This window comes from Gekko japonicus, unplaced genomic scaffold (assembly GCF_001447785.1).
Source record: "Gekko japonicus isolate JY-2015 unplaced genomic scaffold, Gekko_japonicus_V1.1 scaffold3283, whole genome shotgun sequence".
Taxonomy (NCBI): domain Eukaryota; kingdom Metazoa; phylum Chordata; class Lepidosauria; order Squamata; family Gekkonidae; genus Gekko; species Gekko japonicus.
Window position 1 is genome coordinate 83,737 of NW_015166525.1, and position 14,543 is coordinate 98,279.

The 14,543-nt window shown below is 50.2% G+C and overlaps 1 protein-coding gene across 1 annotated transcript in view; it reads right to left on the reverse strand.

The window, feature by feature from the left end:
* The window catches only part of KLF13 (Kruppel-like factor 13), a 35,034-nt gene extending 28,667 nt beyond the window's left edge, over window positions 1-6,367 (reverse strand). The window contains exon 1 of the mRNA XM_015412293.1: window positions 5,609-6,367. Within this exon, the coding sequence (XP_015267779.1) occupies window positions 5,609-6,152 (544 nt within the window). The 5' untranslated portion in view covers window positions 6,153-6,367. The remainder of the gene's footprint in view (window positions 1-5,608) is intronic.
* Window positions 6,368-14,543: the final 8,176 nt, after the last annotated feature.

Below are 14,543 nucleotides of genomic sequence, written 5' to 3' on the forward strand. Positions count from 1 at the left end.
GCTGGATCAGACCAGTGGTCCATCTAGTCCAGCATCCTGTCTCGCACAGTGGCCAGCCAGTTCCTCTGAAAGTCCAACAACAGGTCATAAAAGCTGAGGCCTTCTCCTGAGAAGAATATCAGAAGAACTTTGCTGGATTAGACCTGTGGTCTATCCAGTCCAGCATCCTATCTCGCACAGTGGCCAACCAGTTCCTCTGAAAGTCCAACAACAGGTCATAAAGACTGAGGCCTTCTCCTGAGAAGAATATCAGAAGACCCCTGCTGGATTAGACCAGTAGTCCATCCAGTCCAGCATCCTGTCTCACTCAGTCACCAACCAGTTCCTCTGGAGGGCCAGCAACAGGGCATAGAGGCCGAGGCCCCAATGTTGACTCCTGGCTCTGGGATTCAGAGGTTTAGTGCCTCTGAAGGAGAAGGTTCTCCTCAGTCACTATGGCTAGTAGCCATTGATAAATTTATCTTCCAGGAATCTATCTAATCCACTTTTCAAGCTGTTTATTCCTGTGGCCATCACCACAGCCTCTGGCAGCAAATTCCACATTTTAAAAACTCTGTGTGCATACCAAGAGAACAATAGGGCAGGGATAGACTTCAAATCCATGATGCAGTGTAAACGCAAGCAAACTGGAAACACGTGAAGGCAATTAAGAACATACCGGCAATCTGTACAGCATCAGACATAATCCACTGGGCCAATTCATGTTTTCCTCTTCTGGGCTAGAGTCGGAAGAGTTCCTATACAGAGCACTTGCACATTAAAGCCACCACATAAAGGCAACTTTAAATAGATCCGTTTGGCAGCTGTTACCGGTATAGGCACTCGTCTCCCAATTGGATCAGTTTTTGATATTTCACTGCTGTGTTCACCAGAGGGGCAGTAGAAAACAATCCCGATCTACCTGGTGGACCATTTCACACAAACAGGTGCTCATAGAATGGCTTTCATTTGGTGACTGGAATGTGCCATTCATGTGGGTGTGTCAAGTGCCATCAAGTTGCAGCTGACTTCTGGTAACCCCGGCAAGGGGCTTTTGAGGCAAGGGAGAAGCACAGGTGGTCTGCCATTGCCTTCCTCTGCATAGTCTTCCTTGGTGGTCTCCCATCTAAGTACTAACCCTGGTTAGCTTTCAACTTATGGCAAACCCAGAAAGGGGCTTTCAAGACAAGGGAGAAGCAGAGGTGGTTTGCCATCGCCTTCCTCTGCAGAGCCTTCCTTGGTGGTCTCCCTTCCAAGTACTGACCCTGCTTAGCTTCCAAGTACTGACCCTGCTTAGCTTACAGCAGACTCAGCAAGGGGCTTTCAAGGCAAGGGAGAAGCAGAGGTGGTTGGCCATTGCCTTCCTTTGCATAGTTTTCCTTGGTGGTCTCCCATCCAAGTACCAACCCTGCTTAGCTTTCAACTTATGGCAAACCCAGCAAGGGGCTTTCGAGGCAAAGGAGAAGCAGAGGTGGTTGACCATTGCTTTCCTCTGCAGAGCCTTCCTTGGTGGTCTTCCTTCCAAGTACCGACCCCGCTTAGCTTACAGCTTGCAGCAACCCCAGCGAGGGGCTTTCAAGGCAAGGGATAAGCAGAGGTGGTTTGCCATCGCCTTCCTCTGCAGAGCCTTCCTTGGAGGTCTCTCTTCCAAGTATCGACCCTGCTTTGCTTCCAACTTATGGTGACCCCAGCAAGGGGCTTTCACTGAAGGATGGGGAAATTTCCAAAGAATTTTTAATTGTATGGTCTTTTTCATGGAGCAGGGAAGACTGTTTTAATCACTCGCTCAGGGCTAGTTATAAATACATGAAGTAAACTAGTCCTTGGTGGGAAAACCTTCAGCTTTCACCCAACATTTCTTTCTGTCTGATTGTCCTTCATGTCACTAACATTGAATTGGGGATGTTTCTCCCCATGGGAAAAGTCCGGAAGGGAACATGATCCCGTCCCTTCCCTTCCCTATTAAGAACTTTTGGGGCTACTAAAAGTATTCCCGCTTTCCTTTACTGACTGTTGGCAAGAGCTGCTATGATTTGTGTGGGCCTCCTGGGATACTCAAAAGAAGGGAGGGACATTCACACTAGGGGTGTGCACGAAAAAAATCAGCTTTTTCCGGATTCGGGTCCATTAGACCTGAAAAATATCAGTATTTCCCAATATCCCCGAATCCCAATATCGGTATGATATTGGGATTCGGGTAAATAGTCGGGAAACCTGAATATATTCGGCAGTTGACAATGTTTTCTCCCTGCTCTCGCAGAGGCGTGCCACCGCTGTGGCGTGACTTGGAGTTAAGGGAAGTCATTGGATGTTGTTGTAAATACTTTGTCATGGAGGGTTTGGTTAAATGCATTTGGTAGAGTTTCCAACCTCTAGGTGGGGACTCAGAATTCCCCCAGAATTACAACTGATCTCCAGACTACAGAGGCCCCTGCTCTTGGAGAGAATGGCAGCTTCAGAGGCCAAACTCTATGGTATACCATCGATTCTGGACAGAATTCCTCCCCCCAAACTCCCCCTTCCACCGGCACTGCTCCCAACTCTCTAGGAATTTCCCATGGCCAAGCTGGCAACTCTACATCTGAGCCTCTCTCTCACACTGTACGGAGAGAGCTTTCCTCTTCTTGCCACCTTGGAAGGCGTGTTTTCTTCTCACTCCTCGCCTGAGGGGAAACGGTTAAACAAAGACGCCCAAAGCCCTGGGGATCCTGCCACTCCTGCCTAAGAGACCCATGACCGTCTCTGCTTCCCACCTTGCCCGCCTCCACTCGCTGTGCCAACAGCCTGATGAAATCCTGCAGTCCAGGCGGAAGGAGGGAAGTGGAGGGTTAAGATTTTTGAAATACTAATAACAAAGAGAGTGTGGCTGGGAGCCAGTGTCCCTGAACGACTCCTACTCCCCGGCCCACTCCAGAATGACGTTGGCGGCCTCTGTTCCTTCCCTCCCTCTCCCCAGAGGCTGAGCCGCCCAGCCCAGCTTCTCGGCATCAAAGAGAGGAGTCCCCCCCTCCCCAGCTGCCTCCTCTGCTTAAATTTCCAGTCAGTTTTATGAGCTTAAAATCCTTTTGTCTCTGTGTTTTAAAAGGAAGCAAAGGAGAAGTTTGGGCAAGAGCATTGTCGGGCGTGAGTCACGGATGCTGTGCCAAGTTCGAGTGGCAAGCGAGGGAGTAAATATCCTCCATGAAACATAAAAGCTACGGCAAGGAAGGGGGGCGAAAGCCACGATTCGAAGAATGCATGCTTGGAAGTTACGCCCTTTCCACCCAAAGGGACTTACAGTACTTCTGAATAAAAATGTTAGAGCTGTTGGAGACACCGTCCCAAGGGACTATTGTATGTCCTGTGCACAACATTACTTCAACACTCGTGACATTTCTTACCCAGGCCAACCCTAATTCATATGCCGTACTGTAGCCAGGGTGGGCACCTGGGGAAGGCAACTAGAAGCAGTCTTTCTCTAGGGCAAGGTGAAAGGCATCAGATTTGGGGGACAATGAAAGATGGCAGAGCGAGTAACCAACAGAGTACCTTGGATCCCTGGAATTGTCCCACACAACCCCCACTGAAATTACTAGGAGCAGAACAAGGGGGCCAGTGTACTCCCACATGATCTAAATGGATCATGTCCAGTGTCAGTTTATTGAGAGAGAGGTCCTTTCCACACTTGGATCTCATCCCTGGTTTTATCAGAGTTCAACTTGGGACACAATACCTTGCATTTATCCCTGGTTATAACAGCATCTGTTTATCCCAGGATAAGTGTGGGGTGAAACTGGGGTGACTACAAGGTAATGTGGAAACAAAAAAATACCCTGGGATAATTAAAGGGGTGAACTCGAGTGTAGTGTAGAATTTAAAAAGACCCCGAGATAATTACAGGGGTGAACTCGCAAGTAGTGTGGAATGTAAGTTCGGGGACAGGTTTGAACCAGGACTTAAGGTCTAGTGCGGAAAGGACCAGAGAGAGTGTGCCGAAATACCTTGGGGCCAGCCAGCCCTACAATTGTCCAAAGACAAAATAATCTACCTGAACAAATCCAGTTACCACTCATTGGTCGTGTAAGCTGAAAAGCAGCCTCAAGGGGTTTTGTTGCTTGCGTCCTGGCACCCTGATCCATATCTTCCTCGATCTCAACAAATATGAATATGAGCCACAGCCCTGGTAGGTGTTAAAAGGTGGCCACACTATTTATACTTCCTCGCGTTAGCATTCATTTAGCGTGGTTAACACATTTCCAGGATTCTGTTTCTCCCCGTTGATGGAAGAGGAGGAATAGAGAGATCATTTGCCAGTGTCTCAGGAAATCTCGGTATACGCTTTGTTTTCTATAGCAATCGCTCCCCACCTCAAGCCCCTCCCACTTATAAACGAGCTAGATTCAAGTCAGATACGATGAGGGGAATTCTGACCCTCGAGAGTTTCTACCTCAAACATCTCGTTGGTCTCTGAGGAGCTACTGGACTCGAATCTAAGTCTTCTACTGCAGACTAACATGGCTATGCTCTGAAACTGTCTTCAGGCAAGGCACCACATTCGGGTGCTTTGAGTGGAAATGCATTGTTATCTGATGAAGGGCGCTTTGGCTCTCAAAAGCTCTTAAGCTGAAAACCCTGTTGGTCTCTAAGGTGCTGCGGGACTCGAATCTGGCTCTCCTACAGCAGACCTACCCGGCTGCCCTCTGAAGCCACTAACAAATGCATCTCTCTATTTTATTTCTAGACCGCCTTTCGACCAAAGCTGACCTCAGGGCGGCTTAACGAGAACAAAGCAAATTATGCTGTGTCCTTCAAACGTCGCACAAACACAGCTGAGGACACCAAAAGAGGCAAACTTGCAAACATCGCCACGAGACCCAGTAACCTCAACATTGTTTTTAAGAAACTCGCTTGGCATAGAACGCGGCAGCTCTGCCGACTTTAAGGCAGGACCGGAAGCAGAGACCCTCGAACAGTGCCTGGAAATAGGGCAATGGGCTAGAAAGCGGCAGTAGCAGAGACAGTGAGGAAGGAGGGTGGCCCACTAGGAACTGCTGTGTCAGTTGTGGATGTTCTTGGCCGAATTACCTGTTCCAGCAGCAAAATAGGTTATGAGGATAGCTTCCACATTTACAATTTCAAAGGGTAGCTATGTTGGTCTACAGTAGAAGAGCTACGTTCAATTCCAGTAGCCCCTTTACAGACCAACAAGATTTTCGGGGAACGAACTTTCGGGAGTCAAAGCAGAGCTCGAACGTTTGTACCCCGAAAAGCTTGTTGGTGACGAAACTTCGATTGGGCTCTAGCACATTTACAGTCGCTACTGTAAGTTGCACTACACCTCAGTTCTGTAAGTATGTTGTCCTAACCAGTGTTCCCTCTAAGCTGAGTGAGTGTGAGCTAGCTCACCGTTTTTCAGCCTCCGGCTCACGCATTGTCGTCTCCGCTCAGGAAGGTCGGCTCCAGAGCAAACTAATTTATGCAGCGGTCAAATTGCTGGCTCACGACTTTAATGCCGGTCGCTCACAAAATACAGTTTTTTGCTCAAAAAGCCCCACAGCTTAGAGGGAGCATTGGTCCTCACACTGGCCAGTTTGTCCCCCCTGCCCACCATGCTGTTAGAGGTAAACCCTCAGGCCAGCCCGTAACTAACCTGTGTGGGTCCTCAGGTGAGCTTTCAGGTGGGAAGACTTGCCATAAACCTTTTCACACCCCTCATAGTGGCATTTATGCTTTCTCTGAGGTAATTCAGGGTCAGGCCGGCATCGCCCTCTCCTGCTCCTTTGTTTAGGGCTCGGTGCGTTCGTCGCTGCCAAGCTGGTAGGTGTGGCCGCTCTCCCTCCTCCACGTTTGCCGGCCGGCAAGATACTTTCTTCTCCAAACTTTTCACAGGGGAGCAAAGGGTTTTCCCTCTCCCCTCTGTTGGCGCTCTCTGCTTTCTCCAACTTGGGGGGCGAAGGCTTTGGAACATGCCGGTTGAGGTCGGCTAGAATGCTGGCCACAGCGTAGATGGAGGCTCCACCTGGGTTGTCTTTTCCAGAGTCCTTCCCTTCGCATTTCTTGTCCCGGGCTGCGATGGTGAGAGATGAAGCCATCACGGCTGGTCGGAGGGTCAGTTCTCCCGGGGGGCTGTGGATGATAGCCTGATTGGACATGGAGACAAGGCACTCGGCCGCAATTTGGGCAGCAGTTGCCATTTTTTTTCACGCCTCTTCTGGCGTGCCAGTCGACGGCAGCCTTTCCTTTGGCACTCACTTTAAAGAAAGACAACCACAAACACCTGTAGATCTCCACGCACCGTGCTTCTAAGTTTCACAGCGCCCAGAGAAGTACTTTGTTAGCAAGGGTCACACCCAGTTTCTCTCTTTCTCAAGAGGAAAGGCAGCCAGTGAAAGAATAAAGCAATACAAAACCCCATCCGGAACAGCCTGTTGCTCGGAACAGAATTAATGACGGTCGTCTACGACAACAAGCCGGCGGCCCTTCCAGCCTTCCCGCCACATGCCCGACAGCATAACCCGTCCCGTCCGTTAGTGCTCCTCAGATTATTTCAGACCCCAGTGCGTGGGGCATGCGTGTGCGTGGCTCTGCCAAACATCTGGCTGTGATGTCACGGAGCAGTCGCATCCTGGGCCGGTCAGGTTAAGCAACAGACGGAGAGTTCAGCTGCTGCAGCTGCTGCTGCTGCTGCCACCACTGAAAGAGACAGGCAGTGAGGAGAGGAGCAGCCGCAGGATTATGCAGACGGCGATGTGGCCGGGAGCCCGAGCTTGGCAAGAGCATAAGAGCAAGTTAAATGAAAGGAAGGAACTGATTGGTCCGCCCTGGGCCAATCAAAACAGAAAGAGCCGCACTTGCAAATTTCTGTACACTAATGAATTTCTTTTTTTTCTTCCCCCTCGCATGACCCAACAGAAGGCAAGACATTCGAGATAAGTCCTTGGCTCCTTTTTTTATGCAAAACAAAAAAATATATATCCTTAGAGAAAGACGGCTGCCTTTCCCCCCGCTAACTCCAGCCCAGACGTGCAACTGGAACAGCACTCGGATACACGCATGCGTTGCCGTGACTGGTGTGACTTAAGGCACAACTTACGGGTGCAGTCGTTAAACTCCTGTTTGTTTTCAGACGCATTCCTTGGGCAGCGCCTCAACCACTCCGGGGCACAATACAGTAGGCTGTTTACTAGAAAGGAGGAATTTAACAATCCTGGAGTTCTCGGAGCCCAACATGATTTGAAATGCACCCTTGATGCCAGACCACGAATGCTCGACACAGTTACGGCATGCCAATGAACCTACTGCCAAAAAAAAAATGGCTTCTCTGATGTGGGACCCGAAACGAAAGACTTGTTTGAATTACTTTCCTCTCTTCACCAAATCCTTACGAATCCCTGAACTGGTTGGTTAGACCGGGCTGGCCCGATCTCTTCAGATCTCAGAAGCTAAGCAGGGTCAGCCCCGGTTAGTATTTGGGTGGGAGACCACTAGGGCCGCTGTGCAGAGGCAGGCCACGGCAAACCACCTCTGAACATCTCTTGCCCTGACCTGGAAGGCCCAGGCTAGTCCGTTCTCATCAGATCTCAGAAGCTAAGCAGGGTCAGCCCTGGTTGAATGGGAGACCACCAAGGAAGCCCGGGGTCGCTATGCAGAGGCAGGCCATGGCAAACCACCTCTGAACGTCTCTTGCCTTGACCTGGAAGGCCGAGGCTAGCCCAGTCTCATCAGATCTCGGAAGCGAAGCAGGGTCAGCTCTGCCTAGTACTCGGATGGGAGACCACCAAGGACGTCTTGGTCACTGTGCAGAGGCAAGTAATGGCAAACCACCTCTGTACAACTCTTGCCTTGACCTGGATGGCCCAGTCTAGCTGGATCTCATCAGAACTCAGAAGCTAAGCAGGGTGAGCCCTGGTCAATACTTGGATGGAAGACCACCAAGGAAGCCCGGGGTCGCTGTGCAGAGGCAGGCAATGGCAAACCACCTCTGTTCACCTGCCCTGACCTGGATGGCCCAGGTGGGCTTGATCTCATTACATCTCAGGAGCTAAGCATGGTCAGCCCTGGCTGGTCCTCGGATGGGAGACCACCAGGGAAGTCCAGGGTTGCTACACAGAGGCAGGCAATGACAAACCACCACTGAACATCTCTTGCCTTGACCTGGAAGGCCGAGGCTAGCTCAGTCTCATCAGATCTCGGAAGCTAAGCAGGGTCAGCTCTGGCTAGTACTTGGATGGGAGACCACCAAGGAAGCCCGGGGTCGCTGTGCAGAGGCAGGCAATGGCAAACCACCTCATAATGTCGCTTGCCTTGAATACCCTAGGGAGTCGCCTTATGTTGGCTGTGGCGTGGCTTGATGGCATTTTCCACTACCACGAACTGTTGTGTGCTGACAACGTCTGTCGTCAGCATGCTGAAATGCCATAAGCAAGAATGGTTGTCCAATCCACCACCGCAAGCAACCAGCACATGACACACTGAATGGCTGCATACTCTTGTGACCGAGAATTTATATGCACCTGTACAATTCAGCAGATTGTTCTTACCTAGTGTTTGCCATTGACGGGCACTTAAGAACATAAGACCAGCCCTGCTAGATCAGACTAGCCCAGCATCCTGTCTCACACAGTGGCCAAATAGTTCCTCCAGTGAGCGAACAACATGGCATAGAAGCTGCGGCCTTCATCAGAACATAAGAAGAGCCCTGCTGGATCAGACCAGTTGGCCATCTAGTCCAGCATCCCATCTCACACAGTGACCAACCCGTTCTTCTTGAGGGCAAACAACATGGCATGGAAGCTGAGGCTTTCCCCTGATGACAACAACATAAGAAGAGCCGTGCGGGATCAGACCAGTGGTCCATCTAGTCCACCATCCTGTCTCACACAGTGGCCAAATAGTTCCTCCAGTGAGCGAACAACGTGGCATAGAAGCTGAGGCCTTCATCAGAACATAAGAAGAGCCCTGCTGGATCAGACCAGTGGTCCGTCTAGTTCAGCATCCTGTCTCACATGGTGGCCAACCAGTTCCTCTGGAGAGCCAACAACAGGGCACAGAAGCCGAGGCCTTCATAAGAACGTCAGAAGAGCCCTGCTGGATCAGACCAGTGGTCTGTCTAGTTCAGCATCCTGTCTCACACAGTGGCCAACCAGTTCCTCTGGAGAGCCAACAACAGAGCATAGAGGGTGAGACCTTCATAAGAACGTCAGAAGAGCCCTGCTGGATCAAACCAGTGGTCCATCTAGTCCAGCATCCTGTCTCAATCAGTGGCCAACCAGTTCCTCTGTAGGGCCAACAACAGGACATGGAGGCCAAGGCCTTCCCTTGATCTCAAGGACATAAGAAGAGCCCTGCTGGATTAGACCTGTGGTCCATCTAGTCCAGCATTCTGTCTCACACAGTGTCCAACCAGTTCATCTGGAGGGCCAACAACAGGGCAGAGAGGCTGAGGCCTTCATCAGAACATAAGAAGAGCCCTGCTGGATCAGACCAGTGGTCCATCTAGTCCAGCATCATGTCTCACACAGTGGCCAACCAGTTCCTCTGGAAGTCCAGCAACAGGGCATAGAGGCCAAACGTCTTCCTCTGATGTTGCCCCCTGGCTCTTGGATTCAGAGGCTGACTGCCCCTGAACGTGGAGGTTCCCTTCAGCGTGGCCCCCTTCTTTGTCACTAGAAGGGCAGAATGGCACATTTGGAATCTTCAGACCATGCCCATACAATTAGCTGCTTTGGCATCAGCACGTCACTCCTCTTTAACTGCTGTTCTGTTTACCCTGTCAGAGGAGTGAAAAATGAGAAAGGAACGGAAGGATGGGCTGCCCTTTTAAGAGGGCCTTAAATTCAACTGGCGTTTGTGTTGTGCTAAGAGAATGTGTAACCTGCCTTTCCTGTTTCGCAAAATAACTCTGGTGTCCCAGGAGAGTGCGGCTACTTGCACTGTCGAAAGCAGAACCCCAGAATAATTCTGGGATTTCTCCAGACAATTCCAGGGAGCAGAACGATGCTGTCAATGGGTGATCCTGACTGAATTTGAATAGTAAAGGTATGAAGCGCATGCTTCTCTGGACGATTCGTGTTAGATCTCCTGCCGAATCTCGCCTAAATCTGGCGAAATCTGTGAAGGATTTTCGAGGAAACAGTTCTGAGGATTCTGCATGCCCCAGAATTTCACCTAACGTGAGATATTTTTAAAAAGTTGAATTTGGGCATTTCTGCTTGCGGTGGGGCTACTAACCTCCCAGTGGGACCCAGAATGTTGGATATTGTAATTCTGCATGCAAGCAGATCTGGGACCAAAAGGGTTAAGGGAATTATCTTTCTCTCTTGGCAGTTGGCCCCACCCGCTCATTGGTTAGATGTTGAGCCTGTTTGAAGAAGAAGAGGAGGAGATTGGATTTATACCCGGCCCTTCACTACCCAAAGGAGTCTCAGAGCGGATTACAATCTCCTTTCCCTTCCCCTCCCCACAACAGACACCCTGTGAGGTGGGTGGGGCTGACAGAAAGCTCTTGACAGAAACTGCTCTTTTTCAAGAACAGCTCTTGTCAGAACTACGGCTTGCCCAAGGTCATCCAGCAGGTGCAAGTGGAGGAGCGGGGTATCAAACCCAGTTCTCCCAGATTAGAGTCCGCACACTTAACCACTACACCAAGAAACCTCCAGGATTGCTTCCTGACCTCAAAGTGGTGATCGGCATTTCCCTGGGCATGTAAGAAAGGACCACGAGAACTAAGCCCTGAGGCAACCCTCCCTGCCCTCCCTCTCGTGATCTGCCCAAGTTCACAGAATCCGCATCGCCACCTATGGCCACCTAGCCTCTGCTTGAAAACCTCCCAAGAAGGAGAGCCCACCGCCTCCCGAGGAAGCCTGTTCCCCTGAGGAACCACTCTAATTTTCAGAAAGTTCTTCCTCATATGGAGATCTCCCGGAAGTACAACTTATCAGGTGTCAGCTCCCCCAGGAGAAAATGGTAGATTTGCAGGGTGGACTGTAGAGCATTATACCCTGTTGAGCGTCTTCCCCTCCCCAAACCCAGCCCTCCATTGGCTCCACCCCCCCCCCCCAAACCTCTGGGAATTTCCCAACTTGGAGCTCTCAAACCTATCTCGTGACAAACATCTGAATAATTTTCAAAGGGGCGGAGGAAAAAAAATCAAGTTTTGATTAGCAAAATCCCTCAAGTGTCTATGGAAACGCACATTTCCCTTATTCATCCAAAGCTGTGTATTACTGTTGACTTACTTCATTGTTCAGGGTGGGTCTCTCAGAGAAATGGGGGTGTGGTTTCTGTCAAACTCCCCACACTGTGCCAGCCTTGGTCCCCTTTGGAAAGACAGTCTGTGCCTTTCTGTTTATCCCAGGCGGCTGCACACAGCGGCCCCTGCTTCCTAACAGTCTCTTCCCTTGCACCACGCCTGCGAACGAACCTCTTGATCTTGTACCTTCCAAGGGCCCGTCTTTATTCTAATGTGTCTGATTGCCTTCTGTTTCCCCGCACTGGGCCCTGCCCTGTAACAGCCCAGAGAGTGGAATATTACGCAGAACCGCTGTGTGGTCCACTTTAAGTACATAGCAAGAGCCCTGCTGGATGAGACCAAATGTCAATTTAGTCAATTCAATTCAAATACCTTTTATTGGCATACAATATTAGAAGCATTTACCAATAATACAATCCAAAAGAAATTATAAAATAGATAGTCGTGGCTATGTCAGGCCTAACTCAAGTTGTCACAAGCTAGATTTGACCATACAAAAGATGCCTGAATCATAAAATAAATTGGCATTCTAAACTTTTAAACTTAAGTTTTTAGACTTATAAATTAAGAATCATTAATATGGTCAGGGTCACTCTTCCGTTTTATAAAACCATGGAGAAACTTAGCGGTCAGTTCAATGATCTCCGGATCTCGTGAAGCAAGGAGAAATTGTACCTTAATTCTATCCGATTGGCCTGCTACCAACCTAAGGGGGGTTGTCCATCCAGTCCAGCATCCTGTCTCACACAGTGGCCTACCAGTTCTTCTGGAGGGCCAACAACAGGGCAGAGAGGCCAAGACCTTCCCCTGAGAAGAACCTTTATATGTCTTTTGGCCTTACGTAGACGGCCCAGGCTAGCCCAGTCTTTTCAGATCTCTGGAGCTAAGCAGGGTCAGCTTTGATACTTGGATGGGAGACCACCTGGGACATTGTGGCTCGAGTGGTTAAGACGCTGAACTGCAGGCTGTGGAAGGTCGGTAGTTCAGCAGTTCGAGACCCGGGTGCCGCACGACGGAGTGAGCTCCCATCTCGAGTTCCAGCTCCTGCCAACCTAGCAGTTCGAAAGCAAGAAATTGCAAGTAGATAAATAGGTACCGCTTCAGTGGGAAGGGAACAGCGTTCCGTGCGCCTTGGTGTTGAGTCATGCCGGCCACATGACCACGGAAACGTCTTCGGACAGCGCTGGCTCTTCGGCATTGAAACGGAGATGAGCACCGCAACCCTAGAGTCGGATTCGACTGACTTTCGAGCAAGGGAGCCTTATTACACAGAGGCAAGCAATATTAAATCAAAGAAGAAGAAGAAGAAGAAGAAGAAGAAGAAGAAGAAGAAGAAGAAGAAGAAGAAGAAGAAGAAGAAGAAGAAGAAGAAGAGGAGGAGGAGGAGGAGGAGGAGGAGGAGGAGGAGATTGGATTTATACCCCGCCCTTCACTCGGAGTCTCAGATTTGCTTATAATCTCCTTCCCTTCCCCTCCCCACAACAGACACCCTGTGAGGCTGGTGGGGCTGAGAGAGCTCTGAGAGGACTGTGACTGACCAAGGTTGCCAAGCTGGTGATGGGAAAGAGCTCTGTGCCTGAGTCCCTCGAGAGCGGCTGCCAGTCTGAGTAGACCGTCCCTGACTTTGAAGGGCCACGGGTCGGATTCAGTAGAAGGCAGCTGCGTGTGTTCATGTTCGTGTGATGTTGCATAATGCAAAATGAAATTGTTTAAGGGGCTGTCAGTTACACCTTTTAAAATATTTGGCCCTGTCTGTTTTATTTGTTTGCATCCTTACTTATAGTATCTATACCAGGGGTCCCCAGCTTGGGGTCTGTGGGTACCATGATGCCTGCCAGTACCTCTCTTGGTGCCCTCTAAGTGTTTTTGGGAAATGGGCAGGGTCAAGTGGGACTTTTGCCCAGCACGGCTTGTGACTGGCCACTGGAGCTCTGATTGGCTGTGCAGATTCTGAAAAGCGTTGCTTTAGCAGCAGCTGCCGCTACCACAACACGAGGGTCTTCTCTGTGTGAGTGAAAGTAAGTTGTGGCAGCCATTTTGTGTCCTGTTCCGCCTCCTGAGGCAGCCATTTGGGGGCAGCCATTTGGCTGTGCAGATTCTTAAAAGTGTTGCTTTAGCAGCAGCTGCCGCTACCACAACACGAGGGTCTTCTCTGTGTGAGTGAAAGTAAGTTGTGGCAGCCATTTTGTGTCCTGTTCCGCCTCCTGGGGCAGCCATTTGGAGGCAGCCATTTGGCTGTGCCAATTCTTAAAAGCATTGCTTTAGCAGCAGGTGCCGCTACCACAACACGAGGGTCTTCTCTGTGTGAGTGAAAGTAACCTGTGACAGCCGTTTTGTGTCCTGTTCCGCCTCCTGGGGCAGCCATTTGGCTGTGCAGATTCTGAAAAGCGTTGCTTTAGCAGCAGCTACCGCCACCACAACACGAGGATCTTCTTCTCTGTGTGAGTGAAGGTAAGCTGTGGCGGCCTTTTTGTGTCCTGTTCCGCCTCCTGGGGCAGCTATTTGGCTGTGCAGATTCTGAAAAGCGTTGCTTTAGCAGCAGCTACCGCCACCACAACACGAGGGTCTTCTTCTCTCTGTGAGTGAAAGTAAGCTGTGGCAGCCATTTTGTGTCCTGTTCCGCCTCCTGGGGCAGCTATTTGGCTGTGCAGATTCTGAAAAGCGTTGCTTTAGCAGCAGCTGCTGCTACCACAACACGAGGGTCTTCTTTTCCGTGTGAGTGAAAGTAAGCTGTGGCAGCCATTTTGTGTCCTGTTCCGCCTCCTGGGGCAGCTATTTGGCTGTGCAGATTCTGAAAAGCGTTGCTTTAGCAGCAGCTGCTGCCACAACACGAGGGTCTTCTTCTCTCTGTGAGTGAAAGTAAGCTGTGGCAGCCATTTTGTGTCCTGTTCCGCCTCCCGGGGCAGCCATTTTGAGGCAGCCATTTTGTGGCTCCACCCATCACACTGTGTCAGAATTCCAAACAGGCCCACAGGCTCAAAAAGGATGGGGACCCCTGATACCATACCCTTCCGTCTGATGTACGATCTACAATGTAGGATCTACAGGGCAGACTTCAGGAGCCCTTTCTTACGTGTTTTTTTCTTTTGAACAACAGGTTTGTTCCTGGAAGGTTACTACTAATGCTAATACCAGTGCTTGGGAAGAAGGGATTTAGATTTCTATTTCCAGGGGGAAAGAGGGCTGGGAGCTCCTCGCAAGTTCCCACGTCTGTAACATATCCATGTCTGCCCTAGGACTCAATTAAACAATTAACATTTGGAGGCGATTAGTACAGAGCTTTTATCCTGCCAGGGAACGCCCTTCGACTACTTAAGTAAAGAATTCCAGTATG